This window comes from Struthio camelus, chromosome W (assembly GCF_040807025.1).
Source record: "Struthio camelus isolate bStrCam1 chromosome W, bStrCam1.hap1, whole genome shotgun sequence".
Classification (NCBI taxonomy): Eukaryota; Metazoa; Chordata; class Aves; order Struthioniformes; family Struthionidae; genus Struthio; species Struthio camelus.
In genome coordinates, this window is record NC_090981.1 from 65,077,406 (window position 1) to 65,100,359 (window position 22,954).

General features: G+C 53.6%; 1 protein-coding gene across 1 annotated transcript in view; it reads left to right on the top strand.

The window, feature by feature from the left end:
* The first annotated feature begins 4,675 nt into the window (after positions 1–4,675).
* Positions 4,676–22,954, top strand: part of LOC138064195 (E3 ubiquitin-protein ligase ARK2C-like) — a 45,422-nt gene continuing 27,143 nt past the window's right edge. The window contains exon 1 of the mRNA XM_068925795.1: positions 4,676–4,817. Within this exon, the coding sequence (XP_068781896.1) occupies positions 4,757–4,817 (61 nt within the window). The 5' untranslated portion in view covers positions 4,676–4,756. The remainder of the gene's footprint in view (positions 4,818–22,954) is intronic.

Genomic DNA, 22,954 nt, shown 5'->3' on the forward strand with positions numbered 1-22,954 from the left:
GCATTTCTCATTTGGCAATGCCTAGGGCACGTCCTCTCAATTTATGTCGCTTCACAAGCTCAAGCATGTTGGTGAGGAGATCTGTGGTGCTCGGCTGATGGCAGGGGGTGTCCATGGTGGAAGCAGGAGGAGGAACAGACAAGGAGATGTAAAAAGGGCAGGTTTTGATGGCACCCACGTGAGCAGGTCATAAAGGTCACAGCACATCTGCCTGCAGCTTCCTGGGACAACCTAAAGCAAGGGACTGCCTACACCCAGGTGGAAACAAAAGCAACCAAAACACAGGGCAGATGCAAACCATTAAGAGAAGATGGTGGGAAGACAGCAGGAGATTTCAGACACCCAGATAAGGAGACAAAACACCGAGTAAAGAAATCCTAAGGACCCTGCAGAGGTGGGACAGGGTGGAGACACAAAGGCCAAAGTCATTCTCAGCTCCTGAAGGACACAAATGACATCTGGAAGCAGCACCTGGTCGCCAACCCCAGAAGAACCCAGGACCGCTGCCTCGGGGCTGGATGTCGGGGCTGGTGGCTCCTTTTTAGAGTAGAAATCAAGAGATGGCTGCTTCCCAGTCTGATGACAGATAGCCAAGTGATGGAGAGCAGAGGGCTACTGTGCTTCGCAGCAGGACGTGACTCATTTCTCAGCTGCTGGAAATGATCCAACACCCCGAACAACCGTTTTGCCCTTGCGTTTCCATTTCCCTACCCGAGCGCAGGCAGCCTGACCCACTGCTGCAACCTGGCACACCAAGAGTGGGGCTCGTTTCTGCGGAGCTCGACTGTCCAAGCTGGTTTTCCCCCACCACCTCGATGGAGGAGGGACAGCAGCTCACGGCAGGTGTCTTGCATAGGCTCGCACGGCTGGAAGCGAGGTGAAGATGCTGCTTAGTTCACCTCCTCCCCAGCGGTCTAGCCCCAGTGCTTCTCTCCCACCGTCACTAGGATTTTGGCTGTCTGTACCTTTCCTTCCAGGAAGGTAAGTCTCTCCTTGAAGGCAGCCGTCAGCGGGACGCTCTCGTCCGCAGAGCCGGACGCAGCCCCTCGGCTCCTCTCCCCCGCAGCTCTCTGCTGGTGGCTCCCCCAGCATCTCCCCGTCTTTCTGTGCCTGGCAGCGAGACGGGGATTTGCCCTGGGTGCCTAAACCCACGACCGCCCTGCCCGGCGGGGTCTGCCCCGACGTGATTTAACGCCAGCGACGGAGGACCGGGCCGAGAAACGCTGGCGGGACGAACGTCCCCCGCTCTTTCGGGGGCTCCCACTGCACTGTGGTCGCTCAGCATGTAGTGATTTAAGGGAGGCCAAAAAAAAAACAAAACAAAAACAACCCCGCCATGGACCCTGGGTGCAGCGCTCACCGCACCTCTGGCCGCCGACGGTTGTTCAGCCCCGAAAGGCCGGGAACGGCCCCGGGAAAGGCGCTAGATGGCACCAAAGGCGGACGCGGTTTCGCGGTTTTCCTAACCCAGCGCTGCAGAAACCCCCGGGTTAAACCTCCCCGAGTGGGGTTGGGGCGGGGGGGGGGGGGAAGCAAAAATAGTGCAAAGTTACTCGTAAAAACGGAGCTATTTTGTTTCCAAAACGGTCCAGCGCAAACGGCTTAGAGGGTTTGCTGTGCGTGGGGCGTTTTGCTCTGGTGGCGTGGGAGGGCGATTTGGGCACGGGGCAGGGTTGGGGTCAGACGTCAGGGTTTGGAGGGAGCGGAGATTTCGGATACTGGGAATTAACCGTACGGAAGGGATCGCAGCCGCACGGCCGGGGCTGGGGGGAAGCGGAGGGCTGATTTTAAGGGCAATCTGGGCCTTTTGTGGCTTCGCAGATGCACTGGGCTTTGGAGCAAAAGGGTGTGCAGGAACGGGGTGAAAAACCTAAAAACTTAAAAACAAACAACAAAAAAAAAAGGCCGCACTTTTTGTCTGTAAGTAGCCGGGGTTTGGGGGCAGGTCTCCCCGCAGCCAGGCCGGGTCCTGGCATTAGGTCGGGGCCACGCAGCCGGCAAGGAAAGGGTTAAGCAGCTTCAGGTTGCAAACTGCCCCGTTTTAATCCAGATCGGGGGTGGGAGGGGGGAATAAATAAATAAATTAAACAGTAATCCAGGCGAGCCAATCCATAGCGCATAAACGTTAGGAGCCTGCCGCCTGCTTAAGCCCTCCAGCTGTGCGCCGTGGATAAAAGTTAAGCGCGGATTAAAGAGGCTCCCGGCCCCGGGGTAGCGGGGCCAAAAGGACGCAGCCAAAAATGTAGCAAAAATAAGGAAAAAAAAGAGCCGGAAACGGTGCAAAGGGCAGCAAAAAGCCATCCCTCGGCGTCGCGCCGAAAAAAGGCTCTCGAGGGCCGAGGAAGCGGCGCGTCCAGGCGGTTTTAGTCCTTTGGCGAGTTAACAAAAACCTGCATTTCGGGCTGATGGCAAATCGTTCTCACGATTTTTTTTTTTTATTATAATTATTTGTCGGTTGTGCCCTGGGCTGCTGCTCCGCAGAAACCCGCGGGGCTGTTTGCTGCTCCGCGTCCCCTCGGGCATCGCCCCGAGCCGCTTCGGGGGCCGCGATGCACCAGTCCGGCGCAACCCCTTAATCGGTTCTCAGCCTAACTAGGGCGGCCGGACAATAGGCTATTGTCTGTCCCGCCGCCAGTTCCCGCGGGGCTTCGCCGCAAATTTGAAATGGCTTTTAAAAAATAAAAATAGAGCGGGTCAGAGCTCTCGCCACATGTCGCTTTTCTCATGCAAATACTGGGGGGGTTTCAGCGAGGGTGGGAAGGGAACCGAAAAAAATCAGCGGTGTCGAGGTGCGTGGTGCGCACGCAGGTGCGTTGGGGAGCCCGATGCGTTTCTTGGCGTAGGGGATGCAGGGCCGGAGGCGAGAGCGCTGCGTGGATGTGGCAACGTGTGCGTGTGGGCACCCATGGCCCTGTGTCTGTGCACCCCGTGCACATGTGTGTTTGCACCTTTGGGTGTGCAGCATGCATGTGCCAGAGTGCGGGTGTGTGCATCTGCGTGCATGTGTCTTCCTGTGGGCATGTGTACCTATGTGCAGGTGTACAGGTGTGCAGCTGTACGTGAGCGTGTCGGTGTACGTGTACGTACAGGTGTACATGTGTGCAGGTGTAGGTATCTGCACATATGTGCGCATGTGCAGGTGTGGGCAGGGGCAGGGGTACATGCTAGTGCAGGGGTACATGTGTGCACACAGGTATATGTGTGCAGGTGTGTGTGTGTGCACGCAGGTGTGCATTTGTCCATACGTGAACATGTGCAGGTGCACGTGTGTGCAGGTGTGCATGCATGCAGGTGTGCACGTATGCAGGTGCACATGCATGTGCAGGTGATATGTGTGCAAGCACATGTGTGCATGTGTACAGGCATGCACATGTGCAGGTGCACATGTGTGCACAGGTGCACATGTGTGCAGGTGCACACGGGTGTGCAGGTGTGTGCATGTGCAGAGGCCTGTGTGTGCCTGTGTGCATGTGTGCAGACGTGCATGCATGAGCAGGAGTGCAGGGGCACATGCGTGTGCAGATGTGCATGTGTGCAGATGCACATGTGTACAGGTGTACATAAGTGTGCAGATGCCCATTTGTGTGCAGATGTGCACACATATGGATGCACGTGTATACATACCAGCATATATGTTGTGCTGGCATGCACTTGTGCAGATACCGATGCATGTGCAGACGGGCACACGTGTAGATTCATGTATGTGCAGATGTGTACATACATCTCCTGGTGTGCATGTGTGCAGATGCCCATGCATGTGCTGATGCACATTCATGCGCAGATGTGCACCTCTGTAGATGCACATGTGTGCAGGTGCACATATGTGTGCAGGTGTGCACGTGTGCAGTTGCACACATGTAGATGCATGTTTGTGCAGGTTCCCATATGTCTGCCGGTGTACATATGTGCAGGTGCACATACCTGTGCAGGTGTGCATGGGTGCGGGTACCCATGCATGTGCAGATGTGCAGGCGTGTAGATGCACATACGTGCAGGTGCACATGCATTGTGCCAGTGTGGACATGTGCTGATGCTCATGCGTGTGCAGATGTGCATGCGTGCAAATGCACGTGTGTGCAGATGCACATATGTGTGCAGGAGTGCATGCATGCCGTTGCCCATGCGTGTGCAGATGCACATGTGTAGATGCATCTATGTGCAGGTTCACACACGTCTGCCGGTGTGCATGTCTGCAGGTGCCCATACATGTGCAGGTGTGCACGTGTGTGGGTTCCCCTGCGTGTGCAGATGTGCACACATGTGGATGCACGCGTGTGCAGGCGCACACATGTTGTGCCGGTGTACACTTGTGTGGGTTCCCCTGCGCGTGCAGATGTGCACGCGCGTAGATGCACGTGTGTGCAGGTGCCCATGCGCCTGCAGGCGCGCACAATCGCGTGCAGGTGCACGTGCGCGCAGGTGCACCCGCGCGCACGCGCCCTCGCGCCCGCGCGCCCGGCCCCGCCTCCGCGCCTGCGCCCCTGCGCCGAGGCTCCCCGCACGGCGGCGCCACAGCGCGCTCCACCTCCCCCTCCCTCCTCCCCTTCCCCCTCCCATCCCGCGCCGCCCATTGGCCGGGGCGCGGCGGCGGGGCGGGGCGCGGCGGCGGGCGGCGGGCTCCCATTGGCCGCGGCCGCCTTTGTGTGAGCGGCGGCTGCGCCCGGCTCCCATTCGAGCGTCGGAGGGGCCGGCGGGACCGAGCCGGGCCGCTGCCGCCGCCCGCCCGCCCGCCCGCGCGCGCCACAAAGGCCGCAGCATGGTCCTGGTGCACGTCGGCTACCTGGTGCTGCCCGTCTTCGGCTCCGTGCGCAACAGAGGTACCGCGGCGTGCGCGGGGGCCGCGGGTTCGCGTCCCGGGGCCGCTGCTCGCGGTGGGGCTGGGCGGGGGGGTGCCTGGCCGCCGCTCGCCGCCCCGGCCGCGGGGGTCTGCCTCCCCCCCCACCCCCCCCAGCCACCACGGAGAGAGGAAACAAACAAAAAAAAAAATTGGAAAAAAATATTTTTTTTATAGGCTGCTTTCCCCCCCCCCCTCCCCCGCCAACCGATTAATCCCCGTTTTTTATTTGTTTATTTTTAATTTAATTTATTTTTTTGGCTTCCCTCCTCGTTTTTTGCCCGCTCCGGCGCAGCCCCGCGCCCGACCCGCTCGTGAAGCTCCCCCGCTCGCCCCTGCTTTAATTTCCTTTTGTTATTTATTGATTTATTTTTAAATTATTATTATTTCAACACCCCCTCCCCGCTCCTTCCCCCCCCCCCTTCCCCACCTTTTTTTCCCCGTCGTAGCGTAGCCACCAGGCCCATTTCCAGCGTAGCCGTAGGCGATAACAGCCATTTTTGTATCTTCATCTTGTTTAGCTAAGTACATTGCACTGTAAATTCCTGTTAAGTGGATTCATTTTGCTTTGGTCGCTGGATGCGCTTTCCGCCGGGGGGGGGGACGGGGGTGGCAGTGGGGGCCGTGGCCCGGCGGCCGGGCTGGGGTCAGTCATGGCCCATGTGAAAAAAAAATAAAAAAAAAATTAAAAAAAAAGGAAAGGGGGCGGAAAAAAAAGTGGGGAGGTGCAGGGAAAAATTTCTGCGATTTGTTATGATGGGTTAAATTTAAAAGAAAAAAAAAAGGGGGTGAAAATTTTGCAATGGTGTGCGATTTGTCAAAATTCATTTAAAAAAAAAAAAAAAGCCGCGATTAAGTGCGGTATACCTTAATGCAAAAAATAAATAAAAATGGGGGAACCGGATCTGTGGTTGCATGGAGGGGGGGGGCGGCGGCAGCACCCCAGAGCCACTCTCAAAAAAGAGAGGCGGACTACTGGCAAAATGGGTTTCCATTAAACAGGGATAAACATATATATTTTTTTCCTCTGCTGTGCCGAATTACTTCCTGGTCTTATTCCATGGGTAAAATTTTATTTTATCTATTTATTTATTTTCATTTCTATTTATTTATTTACTTATTTATTTATTTCTCCTGTATTATATTTATCCTTTTGGTTGTGTACCTCCACTTTTTTTTTTGTTTGTTTGGTTGTTTTTTTTTTTTTTCTTGTACTAAAACTAAAGCATGGTCTGTATTATTATTATTATTTCTTTTAAAGAAATTATTTATTTATTTAATCTCTCTCTCTATTTATTTATTTATTTTATTTTTCACATTACCTAGTTGCCGATGTAAAGCTCTCCGTAGAGGCATTACCCTGCTGAAATGTAATGTGCTGTAGCCTGTACATCTGCTCCGTGTACGCCGCTTTTGTTCTGTTGCCCTTCCATGGCATGGTGGGCCTTGCCTTTTTGTATTGTGTGCATGACGACATTGTTACACACGACTCCACTAATACTAATATACGATCTTCTCAATAAAGAAACTAGTTTTTTCCTCTATTAACCTAGTGTGCTTTTTCTATTGCTGTTCTCCCATTTATTGTCGTATCCTGCTGTTTTTTGTTTTTTTTTTTTGGTTTTTTTTTTTTTTTTAGATCTCCCCCCTCCCCTCCCCTCACCTCCTCGCTTTCCCCATCGTGAAGGTTTTCCAGTGAGTGGATTTTTTTTTTCCTTCCCCCCCCCCCAACCCCCAGCATCGCAGATATGGGGGTTTCTGACCTTTTTCCGTCCCGTATCTCCCTTCAGCGTTAGTCCGTGCACACCTACTCTGTAGGTGCGCGCTGCGTGTTGCCGTCGTGCCTGCCTATAACTCCGCTTCGCAACGGAAGAGCAACAACAACCACCAAAAAAAAAAAGTGTGTAAACACAAACCCTCGTTATTAAGCGAAAGGGACAGGTAGATATTTAATTTATATTGTTTCATCCCCGCTACGACATGACACATCTCATTTCTTTTTTTTTTTTTTTTTTGCGCTACCCATCTGCGGAGAAGCACGTCCTCCGCGTGGGGGGGGGGAGAGGAAACATTATTTTTAACTGCCCCCTTTGGTTCGTGAGATGCAAATGAACCCAGAAGTGGAAAAAAAACCCCTCTCATTTGTTAGCTGGATATTTAACATATATATATATATATGAGTGCCCTGCCCACCATCTGCTAGGCGAGAACTTGCGGTGGCCGCCCCCCGCTATAAATACCGTCCCTCGGGCCCCCCCCTGCACCGCGCCGGGGGGGGGTCTCAAACCCTCGCCGACGCTCCAAGGCGAGCGGCAAGAGGCGAGGTCCGCCGTCTTCCCCAATACCCCCCTGCCGTTGGGCTCTCAACTCCCGGCTTGCAAAAAGTTCCCGCCAACCTTAAAATATTGCAAGCAGGGAAAAAAAAAAAATAATAATAATTGGGGGGGGGGGGGGGGGAGTCAAACCCGCTGCGGTCAACCAGCTGCTTCGCTGCAGCTGCCAAGCGCGTCCCGGTCGCTGCCACCAAGTCCTCGCTCCCCCCTCCCGGCCCGTCTGCCGAAGGGGGGTTTGCAAAACGCTCCGGCTGGGGGGGGGCCGCGGGAGGTTTGCAGACGAGGCCCCTTTTGCCGCGGTCCTTGGTGGGGGGGGGGGGGAGCGGCCCCGAAGCGAGCCCGTCGCCGCCCATCGTATTTTCTTATTTTTTTCCCCCTTTTCCCATCCCCGCTTCTTCTTCATATTTCCTTTTCCGTGTCTCTCAATGCCTGTCCAACCATCCTGTCCCGTCCCCGTGTCCCCAACCCGGTGCGAGCGCAGGCGGGTTTTCCCACGGGTGTCCCCCCCCCCCCCCGCCTTTGTTCCCGCGCCCCCGAGGAGGGATGCTCTGCTGCTCGCTTGCATGACGCCAGAAACGTGCATGCCTGGCCGGGGGCTGATCGCTTCCTCATTGCGATTATTGGTTCCCCCCCCCACCTTTACCCCGCCACACGATTTTATTCATGCAAAAAAAAAAAAAAATGCACCCCCCCCCCCAGCTCCCCACCGACCCAGGTAAATGCTCTATATACACCCAAATCCGCAAGCAGCTGCCCCAACGTCGCCGGGGGGGGGGGGACACAGCGCAGCCAGCGTCATACACCACGTTGGTGCAGACGGGGGGGGGGCGTTCGCCGCGAGAGTGAAGTACCTGCCTCGGACGGGCTGAGAGCCCGGTTGTGCCCGGTCCTTTCGCCAAACCCTCTGGCGTCCCCGGCCCCTCCCCGGCCCGCGGGAACGGCCGGCTCCAGCCGCACCGCGAGCAGGGTTTCGGTAAGCAAAGCCCCAAATCCTGCTGATTTGGGTTTCGGTAAGCAAAGCCCCAAATCCTGCTGATTTCTGCTCGGCTCGATCCTCCCTTGGAGAAACCGGACGGAAGGAGGCGAGAAAACGGGGAAGGGGGGCGGCGGGGGGGGGGGGGGGCGGACGTTGCTTTTGGGGTCCGGTGGGGCGCGGATGCCGTGTAGCGAGAGCATCCTCTCCGGCCGAGCGGCCCGCGGCGGAAATCGGCCTTTCTGTGCCGGTTTAAACCCAGCCTTGTGGCCGCCTCGTGTCGGGGCGGGTTTTGCGCGGGCGGCGGCGAGGAGCTGGGCTGAGCCCCCGCGAACTCGTTCCGCGGGTGGCGCTCCCGGGGCTCCGCTGCTGCTCCCCGCGGACCGGGCCTTATTCCCACCTGCCAAAAAGCCGCGGCGGCAGCTCCTTCCCCCCCTAACTAGATCACCTTAAACATCAGCAGTCCCCGACGCCGGAGCTGCTTTCGCTACGGGGAGACCCCTAAGTGCCGGCAGCGGTGCCGCCGGCTGCGGCCGGCTCGCTCGGGAATCTCGCGGGATTTGGGAATTTTGCCATAAGCCTGCGGCTCCCGGCGTCGGGTGATAGCCTAAGGCTCTGCTTTTTGAGCCAACGCAGGGCTAAAACTCATTGCAACCGAACGCTAAACCCCGGGAATCAACTATAACCTGGGGGTTTGGGGTTTTTTTTTTGTTGTTGTTTTGAAGGAAATGCAGTGATTTGGGAAGGCGAAGGATGAGGTTTTTTTCTTCTTTTCTGGCACGGCCGCGGGGCTCCAAGCAGCAACCTCAGCTGGGCAGCGAGAGCTAGGCCCCAGAGGCTAAAAAGTTTGGGTTTTTTTTTAATTTCCCCCCACCTCTTTCTGGGGACGGAGCGGCTCGGACAGCAGCCGGGGGCTGCGCGGGAGGGATCGCCGCTTCTCCAGCTGCGCCCCGGCGCTCGGCCGTTACTTCTTCCTTGGTCTTCTCTTGCTCCTACGCTGCTTTAGGAAGGAGCTCGCTCTTCTGGGGATGGCCAAATTCGCTTAACCCTTTCTGCTCCTCCTCCTCCGCTTAGTGTCGCAGTCTCCCGGGGCCTTTTCTCGCCCGCTTTTCGGGTGCGCGAGGCGCGTCCCAAAAACCTCAGTATTTGCGACGCCCCTTTGCTAAAGGAGACCTTGGAGGCCGAGGCCGGGACCTTTGCCCCCCCCCCCCCCCCCCGCCCCAAAAGCACTCGCCGGGCCACAAAGCCTTGGGTTTCCTGCTCTCCTCCGAAGAAACGGCACCCGACACACAAGGAGGGCACAAAGTCACTGCTCGGGGGCAGGCTGGGACCTCCCTGCCCTCGCCCCGGGGCGCTCCTCACCCGTCTCCCTAGATAGCCGGGGGTGATGCCAGCAGCTCTGGGGACCGTGGAGCCCGGCGGCACGGCTCGCTCACTCACGGGGACGTGCCGGGTCCTCCTCGGCCTCTTTCTCGAGCGCAAGCTGAAGCATTCGCCGTCTGCTAAAGCAACAGCTCCTCTGCGCGGAGCAGCGAGCGCTCCGGGACGGGGTTCGCTGCCCACGGCGCCTGGCTCCGGCGCAGACTTAATTCGACTCGCGGGAGCTGCGGGCCGGTGCTGCGGAGCCGCCCGTGCCGTGCCTCGGTTTCCCGGACGGCGAGGGAGGTTTGGCGCGTTGCGCCCGGCCTCCGCGGAGAGCTGGAGCATCATCTCCTTTGGGGTGAGGACTGCGGCCGCTCTCCGGCTTCGGCAACGCTTTTGAGTGGGAGAAGCAACGTCTGCTGTGTGCGGCCCGGAAAGCGGTCGATGACCTTTTTTTTCGCTCTCTCTCCTTCAACCCCAGTATACGTTACTGTCTTTAAAATAAACACCAGTGCCCGGTCCCTTGGGCACCCACCGCAGCTGGCTATTGGCAAGCATCCCTGGGCCCCCAAACAGACCGTTTCCCACTGGGCTTTTTTGCCGTGCGTGTCTGGGCTTTTCCCGCTTGCGTCTTGGCGGTGCCCGCCTCCCTTCCTCCGGCTGCAGAGGCAGCTCCCGTGCTCGCGTATCCAAACGGGTCCTTGTTCCTCCTAAAGCTACGGATGCGTTAGGAGGAACCGCTCTGGGGCAGTGGACGATTCACTGATGTTTCCCAAATAAATTGAGACCTGCCCAGTCTTGTTTCCACGTTGTGACTGCTAGGAAAGTTGACATCCATGTAAGGATGATACTTCTCCACTTCTTCTGGTAGCGGAGAAGCTGCTTGCTCTTATGCCCCCCCCCCCAAACAGCGTTGGGTTGGGCCCTACTTGGCACGGCCACGTTTCCGCTGCGGCGTTACCTGGGTTCGCCCAATACCTCGCTTTTCGACAGCGAGGATGAGCTGGCGTGAGGAAGGAGTCTCGGATGCGCGGTGAAGCTGCCAGGATGCAGGATCGGGCACCAAGTCCTAAAGGTCTACTCTTGCTCGCACCTCCATGACCCCCCCCCCCAAATCCATCGGCTTGGAGACAGTTGCTTGGGGCTGGTCCTGGGGTTTATACTGTAGGTGGAGGTATTAACACCTGAGGGGTTTAAAAGAGGCAATCGGTAGCGAAATGGCCACAGTCTAAAAGCGTCTTTGTTTTTACAAGAGTTTGGTGCCGCAGTTGCCGTCCTTATGAGCCGATCAGACTCTCTTCAGCCCTTGCACGACGTTTGCTGGCAAACTTGCGCAGCGGCTTTCTAAATCTCCGCGTCTGGAGGTAATTGGGGTGCTAACGCTGGCAAAGAGGTGTCCCTCAAAACCCAGCAATTTCCCCGTCCGCCGGGTGGCGAATATCACGCCTCTTATTTGCCTGGCGGGAAAGGAGCTGTAACCCTCGTGCAGACTACTGCTCTTGTTGTTGTCGTCGCTATGTGCACGTTCCTCTTCCTTGTGGCCGGGCCTTTAATATTAATATCTTAATTTCATTTATAAATTCACTTATCAGCTTTCATTAGTCATCCCGTTAATGATCCTAGGCAAGAAAATTTGTCATTTGACGTCAAAAGGCAGATTAAGGGACTCCTAGAGCCTTGGGAAGCGGCTTCGTTCCGAACAAGAATTATACTGGTTGGCATATGAGGCTAATACTATGTATAATTTGCATCAGCTGCTCAGGGAAATGAGTGATTATTTTATACATTTAGCCGAAAATAAGAGCATTTCTTAATCATGAATGGTGTTACGTTGCCCGCACGCTCTGCAGCGTTATGAATCACTGGTCTATAAACATCTCGTTGCCTGGCTCACGCCGGTAAGCCGCGAAGGGCCAGATCCTGCCCGCTCGCCGCCTCGGAGCGGTGTTTGATGGCACAAGTAGCTTTAATTGAAATAAAGAGGCTCCCTCCAAACTCAGCGCTAGGAGAGACCGCGAGCAGATGAAGTTCTGCGCAGCCAAAATCGAGCGTCCTCAGTCTCGGTGTGCTGGGAGGCGAGGGTGTTGGTGGCTTTCGGAGGTGGGCATCCAGGGCGCAGCGGGGGGAAAAACTCAACATTTGCTCAAAAGAAAGAAAAGAGCAGGGCTGGACTCAAACGGAGGAGATGTAGCATGCACTGGCGCTGACCCTTTCAGGCCCATGGCTCGAGGCAGGCTGTGCTACGCGCTACGGCATGTTGGAAAAAGCCTTATCTTGTCCAGGTGCTGTTTGCGATATCCCACAAATCTCCTGGGGCCGAGATAAGGAAAGAGGCTGCCTTCCGTGCAGCGACAGCGAGGAAGTATGTGAAGTTGCCAAAGGGGAGTGAGGGGAGGAAGAAAAGAAAAAGGCTCAGAGCACGCGGCTTTCACTGCTGGCGTAATTGCAGAGGGAGTGCCGTGGCGCGTTTTCGGTGGGATGGGAAAAGGTGCCAAAACTTGTGAACTTTCTTACTGTTTAAGAGTGCCTGCTTCAGGTGTCCCGTGCCAGGACTTGGCGTGAACGGGCTTCGCGGTATTTGCTGGAGACCGTGGGTTCTTGTTAACATTTAATATCTCAGGCTAATGTGATCCAATAAATCCTGTGGGTTGCAGCCGGAGCGGCCAGGACTTCGTCCCTGATGCACCAAAAACTCTTCTCTGATAGCTTCCGTTCAGCCCTCGCTGACCTAAATGGGAACTCCCAAATTAATTGGAAATAATAGAGGATTGTGTTGCAAGCGCCACCCTGGGGAGTCTGGAGATGATAACGAATGTGGTTTGGGCTGCAAAGGCTGAGGGATGACCGACAGCCCTGGGAGTGCAATGTCCCATTTGCAGAGGGTGCCACTGCGCATGGACGGCTGCTGCGTACGCAAGGTTGGGTGTCTGTAATGGCAGGAGCCGCAAAACCCATCATCCATCCTTGTTTGCCTTGCCGCTCGGCTCCGTCTCTGACTTCCTCATTTATTGCATTAACTCATGGCGGCTGAACGTCTGTCTTTGACGTGGCTTCTTGAACCCACGAGCTGAAAAACGGCAACTCATCGGCAGCACGCGGGAACGGCGGGCGGGAATCAAGCCCCACAGTGAGGGATGTGGTGTCCAAAGCAGCAGCTGGGGCGATGCCCAGGTTAGTGGTGGCTGCTGGATTAGCAGCTCAGCTCATGGCACTTCTCTTGCCCTCAATTGCTTGAGACCGGAGCTCTGTGAAAACAGATACATCTGTTTTTGATGATGATGATTATTTTCCAGGTCACTGGCTGAAAATTTACTTTCCTGGCTTTATGTTGTTTTGGGGTTTCTCAGCAAAATGGGGAGGAAAAAAAAAAAGCTTTTAAGTGGTTCACTTGAACTGAGATGAAGCAGGCCACAACCCTAGAAGTGAAACACGATCTTAAGGTAAAGTCCAAAACAGCATCAGCTGGAGGAAAAGAATAAAAACGCTGCGTCATAATCTCTCAGTCAGGTTATTCATACCAAAACACTTCAGCTAGCCGTAATTTTTTTTTTATTGGAGAGATAGAGCCAGTATTTCGTCCTCACTTGGGCAGCATGACGCGATCAGGCAAAGGAAGAGGCTGCCCCAGGGCCCTGTCTTTGACTGTGCCCAGGAGCTGATGCCGGGGAAGAGGTTTGCAAGGCCAGAGGCAGCAGCAGATGCTTTTCCAGGTCTTTCTGCCGTTAACACGGGGGGGAGCAGCATCTGGCTGGTCATGCGGAATGACTACAAGGGTCCTTTGGCCCCTGTCTGTGCCCTTCATCCTCCGTCCACACGTCCTTCAGTAACGGTGGGCTCACTCATGTAAGCTGCTTTGGCGTGAAGGGACAAATAGCATGTTCTCAGTGGCCTTCTTCGACTGGCGCAGGAAAAATCTCTGTGCCACACGCGATTAAAAACTCGCCCATGGAAACCCTGAGTGTTTTGCCAAAAGACGTAACGCAAGTGCTCTGGACATGAGAGTGTTTCGTCTTATTATGAGTCATCAGCACAGAAAACCCTCTTCTGCCAGATCTGTATGGCCTGTTCGGCCATCCAGGTGCTTCTTCTCTAAAACTCTAAAAAAAGCAACCAGGCAAGGCTGGAAGGGTTACACCAGGGACCCGAGTGGAAAAAATTATCCATGGGCAGTTCTAAGTATGGAAGAATGGGATGTAGGCCAAGGGGATGGGAAACAAACCCAACTCCTCATCCCTTGGCCAGTGGCAAGGTCCACCCGTCAGGAGTCAGGGTGGAGGAGGGTGAGGTGGCGCGAGGGAAGCCAACACACGCTTGTTAGGTGCCAGATTTCACACTTTCTTCTCCTGTAACAAGCAGTTCTGAGCACCGTTAACCGTTAAATCAAGGGCCAGACCTCAATAACATCCGGGAAGCTCACGGTGGTTTTTGGGATGTGCTATGCTGCACTCGTCCAGACCGCGCGGGCTCGATGTGAGCTGTGCTGAACCCCCTCCCCTGTCCTGGGAGCTCCTTATGCGTGGCTCTTAACCTGGGCTCTTAACCTGGGCTGACCTCTACGCTGGGGGACGCGGGCGCAACCCCGTCATCCTCTGTCCACAGAGAAGCAACATTTGCTGCTCTCCAGCAAATATGCTATGAGGCTGATCCTAGATCTTAAGGCCAGAAGAGATCGTTACCATTGATTAGTGCAGGGAGTTGGACGAAATAGGCTGTAAGCCAAACCTGGTTATTCCCCCACCAAAGCCCATCATTTCGGCGTCCAGCCTGTTACATGCAAGACCCAGAAGTGGTGCTCCTGGCCAGCACTGCTGTTTGCGCTCTATTGATTTGACTTCTCCACCTTTACCCAGTTGCTTTCCCACCACACACTTTCTCTAGTTGTTTTATACATCTGCCATGTTTTTCCCCTTGTGAGTGGTGGGTTTTTTTGAACTGCTCCTTCCTCGCATTCATTCTCCAGGTGCCAAAGCCACAGAATCGCACAATGGTTGAGGTTGCAAGGGATCTCTGGAGACCATCTAGTCTTCTTCAGGGCTGGGGCTTGCTCTGGGGCTCAACTTGTTGGGAATGCTGGAGGTGCTCAGGCAGGCTGGTTGGGTGCGTGGGGGGGTTTTAGGCAGGAGAAAGGCGCTGCTCTCCATGGGATAGCACACCCAGAAGACGGAGGACCTCCTTAGGAGCTCTGCGTTTGCTGCTGAGACCATGAGGCTGTGCTGGTGGCAGATGAAGAACAAGCACTGTCCTCTCCCCGCCGCCCCAGGAGGACGGCTGTGATTTATACTATAATAACAACCGGTGCTGGGAGCACAGTCAAGCTCTCTAATAACAGGAACATTAGCTTTAAAGCAGCACTTCTCGTGCAGAGAGCACTTTGCCAGGAGAAGGGAGTGTGGGCAGGCGACGCCGCAGCGAGGAGCGTTGTGTGGGGCTGTCTGCCCCGGCACCCCTCCCTTCACACTGCGGTGCCGACTGGGGATGGGGTGCAGGTCCATTGTCCAGCCTCGCTCCTTCCGGAAAATGCTTTGTTCAGACGGGGGGTTGTCTGAGAGACACTTTCCAAAAAAGTGGTCTGTCTGAGGGGAATGGGGGGGCAGCAAGGGCTCATCCCGTAGAAGCTCATGGAGGCCCCACATTTCGGACAGAAAAACAGGGGGATGAAAATGCTTTACAGAAACCCAGTCATTGAAAATATCCCTTGGGGAGAGCTGCCATCCAGGCCAGCTCGGGAGCTAGATGCTCACAGCAGCGCCGGGTGCCTCCTGTAAGGCAGGACTGAGTGAGCGGGTGCCAACAGGGAGGAGGGACGTGCCAGGGCTTCAACCACCCTATCTGGAGCTGCCTCCTCCGCAGAGGACCTTGGGGGAGCACTCTCCAAACCCAGCCCTTCAGAGGTAAGTTGGATGGAGCGGGTGGGTGTGCGGAGCTGGCATCCTGCCCCAGGAGCTGAAACACTTCTTTCCAGCCCCTAAATAGACCCAGCTCCTGGTTGCTTTTCTTTCTCCATGTTTCAATGTAAAGAACAAGTCCGTTCCTAGCGCTGCCGTGACGCATGTCCATTCGCGTCGCTCCAGGAAGCTGGAGCTTTTAGAAAGCCAACAAATATAATGAGACTTTGTGATTTAAACAACAGCAACACAAAAAGCCCCCAACACAACAGTGACATGAAAATGCAAAGCGTTTGCCAAGGTCCGGACACCAAAAGGCTAAAGAAAAGGTGCTTTGTTCTTATTCAGGCCTCCCGCAGAGGGCCTGCTCCCTGCACGCCCCGCAGTTTGAGGTTGTCTGTGGTGCAGCCTTTAAGCTGGTCTCTCCTCCCTCTTTTTTTACCCTTTCAGATTAGCAGAGGCTTGTGCTGTATGTTTGCTCCTACGGCAAGGGTTTTAGTGGAGCTCAGGTGTGGAAGTGCTGGGTGATGGTAGAGGAGAGGAGTGCACGGCACAGCTGTAAGCCCAGGTGGCTCTCAGGGCAGCTAAGCATGGACCAGGACGCTTATCTCCATGGTGGACCACGGGTTCTTGAACGTTTACAATAAAATTAGCAAAACAGAAGGGACAGAAATCACTTATGTGGCCAAAATGGGTGGAATGCTCTCGGCTAAATCCAAATGAGAAGTACCAACACCCGCTGTCCAAGCAGCGTTCTCCTGCATGGCAGCCCTCGCTGGTGGGTCTCACTGAGGTCCCAGGAGTGTACCTGGGCTGAGTGTCTGGTCATTGGCTCCTTCTGGAGACCAAATTTGCCTGACAGGTTGGGGATCTGAGCACCTATCTGCTAGGGCTTGGTCAGCCAGTTCAGGCTATGTCTAAGACAACCGGTTTAGAAATTAGCAGGATTGCTTAAGAAATACAAGACAAGGGTTTTAGGCCGCCTGAGTATCCTCTTGCCTGGGTACTGAGGAGCGCTGGGAAGGGGAGAGATGTATGCAGAGAGGAGAGCTCAATTTTTGTCTGTCTCTTGAAGCCATGCCACTCTGGACCTGCAGCCCGGGAAACACATGTCTGAGAGCTGGGGCTCACGGCGGTAGCACGGCTGGTGGACTGCTCTCCACAGCTCTGAGAGTTGCCCTCTTGCAGCAAACTGCCTTGCATTGGTTCGTTCATGCATCAGGGTGATGGGAAATAAATTACTAGGTAGGAAAAAACCTGAAGAGGCAAAGGAACAGGGTGTATACGATTTGGCCCTGGCCAAATCTGCACATCAGGTGTAGGCTGAAACATCTGTTTTTGGTGAATGTCTCTCTGCACTTGAGTCCATAAGAGAGCAAGATTGTTTTATGATATTGTGCAGTTGCCCGCAGCCCTGAGGAGCGCTTGGTAATGAAAGATAAAGCTTTCCGTGTAATACACATGCCAACATCGGTAACGACAGTGATGCATCTTCTCCATTAGCTCCCTCCCACTGATTGATGGGCCTGTCTACATGAGATGAACTGTAATTCAGCTCTAGTCCCTTTCTGGCTTCTTGGCCTGCCCTCTTTATTAACTCTTGTAGGATAAACTCCCTTGTGGTTTCAGACCACTTGGTAATTGCTTCAGTCTAAGTGACATCCCCTACGGGAGGATGAGAACAAAACCACCTCCTTGTGAAGGCCAGCTGGCTCCTGGGGCCGTGCCGGGAGCATCTTTTCTGGGTTGGTGGTGACACAAAGGTGAAAGATGCTGTCAGCTTCACACTTAGCACCTGCAGAGTTGGCAAAAACAAGAGGACTGCAAAAAAGAGCACATCTAGGGGCTTTTAGAAACTTCTTTTTGTGATGGGGGAGGGTAGAGGGGAGCTTTTTGCAGCTCGTTTTCAAGCTTTCTCTTCAGGCTTGCTGATGAAAGTGATGCTTATTTCTGTCTTTGGATGAAAGCTGAGATTCCCCCATGCTCTGGCAGATGAGGACCCAGCTGCAAGAGCCCTGTAGCCACCCTCTCTCTCATGCGCCGCCCCACAAAACACGCAAAGGCATATTGCTGGTGGGAACAGCTGCCCTAGGGTGTGATTTACTTCAAGCTTGGGTCGGGGGAAGAAGCAGTGGGTGATCCTCTTTGCCAGCCTTCCCCTAGAGAAATGGGCCACGGCACCGTGGGCCACATCTGGAAGGTGGCAGAAAGTCAAGGAAAACCAGCAATGAGGAGAGAAGGGCCACGCTGCGGGTTGGGGGTGCTGGTCAGTGTGAAGAGAGGTCCTAGCAATATCTACGACCTCCTGCTGAAGGCCACAGCCCTCCGTGACTGTTTACAGAGCTGCAGGGACCCGGCCACATCTGATCTGGGCAGGGAGGAGGGGTGGCCCTGGGTGGGTTTTTGCAAAATGAAGCGAAAAGGGAAACTTTTGGCAAACCAGCATAGCTGAACCTCAGTTCTGCCAGACGGCTCTGAAGTGATGGGCGCTTTGGTTGAACGTGACACATAGCCTCATAGGGAAAATTGGGGATTTAGGAGTGTGTCAACTCTGCCCCAGCTGTATCTGTAATATAAGGGCCCCTATGAGTTTAAAACTATATTCCGATTAATGCTAGTAGGACATTACACTGCTGTGCTGCTAGCTGGAAACACAGGTAGCCAAAATCCATATACTCCATTGAGCAGAAGAGTAAATGAGCCAAACCTGGGGTTCATTCATTCAGGAGGAAGTTTTCCATCTGTACAGCTTTTGTTGTTACGCTCAAAAATAAGAACACTTCTCATCGTAAAATGTCAAAAATCAAAATTCACCCATCCAGATTACTCCATATGTGCGAGGGGAAGGTATTCGGAGTTTGGGGGCTTGCAAACTTCTCTTTGGGGCTAGATGGGGTATGGTTTTGTAGTATCTCTCTCTTAAAACTGCCAGGGAAATTTTAGGAGGGCCGCCTGTCTCTCCACTTGTACTCTAGAGATGCCAGGCTTAGGTGAACGTAAACTTAAGAGCTTGGATCCTCACTTTAATTCCTTTTTGTTTGTCACCAAGAGCTCTGTGGAGTCGATAGAGTTTGTGACTTGGGAGCAGATTTTATTTTTTCCCAGTTGCTGGGGTGAATCTTAAAATACAGCTTTATAATTACTACTTTTTCTCTCTTGTATTTGATGTCTGCCAGAACCACTGACTGATGAGCATTAGACAGGTTAGTACTATTCATGCTGCACTGTTTCATGCTGCTGACTCCTCTTCAATGTGATGCCCACCAGGACCCCCAGGTGCTTTTCTGCAAAGCTGCTTTCTTGTGCTGTTGCACGGGGCTATTCCAGCCCCGATGCTGGACTTTGTGTTTGCCTTTCCTGAACTTCCCTTGGGCCTGTTTCTCTAGCCTGGTGGGTCCCTCTAAACAGCAGCCGTGTCTCCAGTCTGCCAGCGCCTCAAAATGCAGAAAGTGGTGGGAGAAAGCAGCTTGCTGGGCTCTCGGTGAAGCCAGGTGGCTGGTAGTGGGGTGGCACGGGCAGAGGTGCGGGTTGCAACCCAGGGCAGCTTCCCAAAACCGAGGGATCAGGAGCACAACGGAAAAGCAACTCTATTGCCCCTACCCACCACCAAAACAGAGCTCTCCCTTCTCCTCGACCCTTCCATAACATGCAGCGCTAGACATTTTCTTCCTGCTCTCCAGTGGAGTCTCCCCCTCCAAAAAAGGGGGCTTTCTGTGAAAAGGGAGCACCTCTTTCCTGGCCACATCTCCCAGGCATCTGCGCAGGGAAAGTCCAAAGCTACCACGGGTCTACCCGTGGTCATGTAGCCACTCTGTGCCCACAACCAGGAGCAGAAACCCACTGTCCCCAAAACGCTGGACACACTCCCGCTTCCCTCGGCCAAGCTGTCCAATTTCAGCCCTGAGCAGGAGAGAAAATGAGTCCTGGAAGAGCAGTGAGCATTTGCCTTCCGGGCCTTTTTTCTTCAGTTTAAGCTGTTATTCGAGGCATCTCCGCAGTTGGCCCAGCATGGCTGGCCGGGTGCCTGACTGCCCAGTTGACGCTTTTCTCTTGGGAGCTCCTAGATAAGGAAGTGTTGAAAAAGCACATGTGGGTCTGGATGGGCAGCGGATGTGCTGGCACAACATGATGATCCCATCTTGGCCCCTGTGGCCTTCCCTAACGTTGAGTACGTGCCTTTGCTCTCCTACCTTCGTTTCTCCGTCTGTGCAACACGGCGATACCCATCCTGCAGGCGGGTGGAAGAGGGAGCTGCCACCGCGTGTAAAATTCTGTGCAACAGTGCACATGTGGATCAGTCTGCTCCTTAGTAGGTAAAGTTCCTGCAAAAAATGTAAATGTAGATAGGGAAAAGTGAATCGGTGGTTTTCACTCTCTTTTCCGTGGTCCCTATTAAGGAAATGTGCTACAGGAGATATCTGGAGAACTGCAAAACCGTGGTCAAACGTCTCTGCTTTCTTTAGGAAACCGTCATATCTAGAAACAAGGAAAATAGCTGATGGTTGAGATTTTTGACAAAAAATAACAAACTCAACTCTTTTCCAGTGTCATGGACATACCTATATATCTTTTTTTCTTTTTAAAGAACGGTTTTAATGTTCTTCTGCTTTAATCCAGGGTCAGGCATTCTCCCAAGGTCACGTAATACAGTAGCAAGAACAGTGACTCAGATCCTATCTTTTCTATGAGATCTGCTTGAAAATAATGATCTGGGGGAAAACGAGGTTGCCGACACTAACATTATGACCTTGTTATCTAGATGGGTACTTCAGTGCTCTGATGAATAGTTTTGCTTTCCCCATATATTTCACAGAGCTTAACTTTTTGAGTCTGACACCTACTTTTGGCAGTGCCAACCGAGACGGTGCCACCGAGTTTTGTTGCCGCTTTAGAATAGCAGTGGATTTGTCAAGGTAAATCAGATCTGTAGTCACCGAAAGGGAATTAATGTGAAATGCCTCGATGTTAGTTTTACAGTCACTTTAATAGGCGTAACTACGCTGTTAAACCGTTCTGCCCTTATTTCACTCTTATTTGTACTCAAGTGGAATAAACACTCTGCTTTTAGGAGGATGAATTTTACAGAGGAAAAAAAGCTATTATAAACCTCCAAGAGCCTTGGCAATAATGGCGCAACATCTTAAAGGCTGAAACCCAGACACCGTTTGCTGCGGTAGGGCTTTATGGTTCTGCTTCATCCCCTTCCCCTCCTCCTCCTCATCCTCCACTTCTTTCCCCTCACCCCGACCACAATGTTAAAACGTCTCTGATCTGATGCTACCAGGCCCGGGATGGGCTTATCCGAGCCCAGAGACCAGGGATCCCGCAACGACGAGGATCTTGTATCTTCTTTAAATGCTCCGGTCCCTCTTTGTGGCAAGCAGGAGTCTGACATCGGGGGGCAAAACCTTTAATCTTGGCTATAAAGTGAGAGGCTGAAATATGTTGCAGGGGGTGAGGGCTGGAAACTGAGGTAGAACAGCAGTGCTGAAATCTGTTTTTTTTTTTTTCTTCCGTCTCTCTTTCTTTAAACGGAGGTTCGTACAGATTTGTCACAGGTCAGGAAAACTTAAGCTGTGATTTGTAGAAGATGAATGGACCTTTAAAATCAATTTTGTGGTCCCCCGTGTCTGCGGGGTGCCAATCACTGTGTGCTGGCGTTGACCGCGCTGCCCGGTTCCTCTTGCAGGATCATTAAGATGCTAGAGCCAGTGTCATTATGTGGAGGCTGAATCGAGCCGCCCGATAATGGAATTGAGCTACCTGACCTTAATGTGTGACTGATATTTAATTTGAAGTCTCTCTGAACGCTGGCAGGCTGCAATAGAAACAATATCAGCCTCGCAACGCACAGCCTCAGTCCCAAGAAGACATCAAAATAAATTAAATTTAATAATTAGCAGAAATCCTCGGGGCTTCGAGGTCACAATTGGAACTAAACATGGTGGATTTTTTTCTTCTTCGAAACCTCGCCGATTCCTGGCAGGATCTTGTGTGCCATGGGGAGGAGCGCAGCACAGTCTGTTCACCTTGGACTGCGGGAAAATTCTGTGGTGGTCCCATGGGTGCATGTCCCCGTGCTGTAGCCATTACCGTTGCCCTCTCAGTTGCCTTCGGTTCACTAGGACAATGTGCCTCGAGACCCAGACCCAGGGGGGCTCTCCGGGTGCAGATATACCCAGCGTCAGGGGTGAGAGAAGGAAAAGCAGGAGAGGGCACCCCAGGGCTGGGGCACTTCATCAGGGGTGAAGCCATAGGTTTTCATCCCAACCTCAGCCAGATCCTGCCCCACGATTGCTGAAGACAGGTAGTAGGAGGAGGTGTCACAGCTGGGACCCCAAACTGGCCTTTCGCCGTGCAGGTTCCCTCCCTGCTGGATTCGGGAGCTGGTCCTCCCCTCTCTAATTACGGTCTCCTAAATGCCTCCTGAAGATCCAGAGCTGTCGCTTCGTAGAAGGTGCTTTGACATCATTTGGGAAGGAGAGGTCTCCAGGCTCTGAGATGCAAGAGTGACCTCCACACGTGCAGCTTAGCCCTGAGCTCTCTCACTCTGAGGCTGTGAGGCTGTAGCTCCTGGTAGAAACTCAACCCTGCAGGTCTTCTTTGGCTCCTGTTACCGGCAGTGGCAACATACTAATCAGCGTGGGAGCCCCTACCGAGGTTGTAACTGTAAATGCCCTGCAAGCCTTGGGTGCACAGCAGGCCTTGCTGGTCATATGGGAAGCGGTGGCTTTGGCTCCCTAACAAGTCACCAAGAGCCAGCGAGGATGCAAGCTCCCGGTGAGGGATATGCAGGTGTGCAAAATGCCTTTCTGTGGGAGGCAGGTAGAGGAGAGGATCGGGTCCTCGTTCCGCCATCCAAAGCCAAGTTTATTCTCTTCCTCCTTCCAGTTTCTTCCTTTGTAAAATGGGGTATATTAACCAGCTCAGTCCTTATTGCACTAGGCAAGCGCTCTGCAGTTCCCGCGTGCTATTTAAATACAGAGTTCGCTACCTTGGGAGCCCTGTGATTCACCACGACACGGAAAGTCTGCTTGAAGGCTGTGCCGAGAGACCAAAATCAAACAAATTCCAAATGGTCTCACAAGTGAAGCTGAAAGGTCATAACAATATCAAGCGAGGGGTCATGTGTTGCACGGCAGGCCTCTGCTAAATATCAACCACAGATTAGTCCACCCTCTCTGAAAGGCTAAGAGCTATAAAGACTCTGAATTCCTTCTGTCGTGTGTTCAGACCCACAGCATCTAAAAATGGCACAAGCCACCTATCAAAGGGAGATACAACTTCAGGAACAGCAAATTCAAGGGAAAATGTCAGGCCGGTGAGGTATGTGAAAATGAATTTGGAAGATTCACGGGTTTTTAAGGCCAATAAGGGACTTGTAGATCATGTGGCTGGTGCTAATTAATTTGGCATTTTGCCAAGTGTTGTCGTCCCTGTTTAATCAGCAGCTGTAAAGCAGAATGCTGTCCGTCTGCCAGTCTCACGTCCCAGCTCCTGGGCCCTGGAGCATCGCACCTCATACGGTTTGAATGGAGGGACAACCACTCTGAAAGAAGTGGGAGCG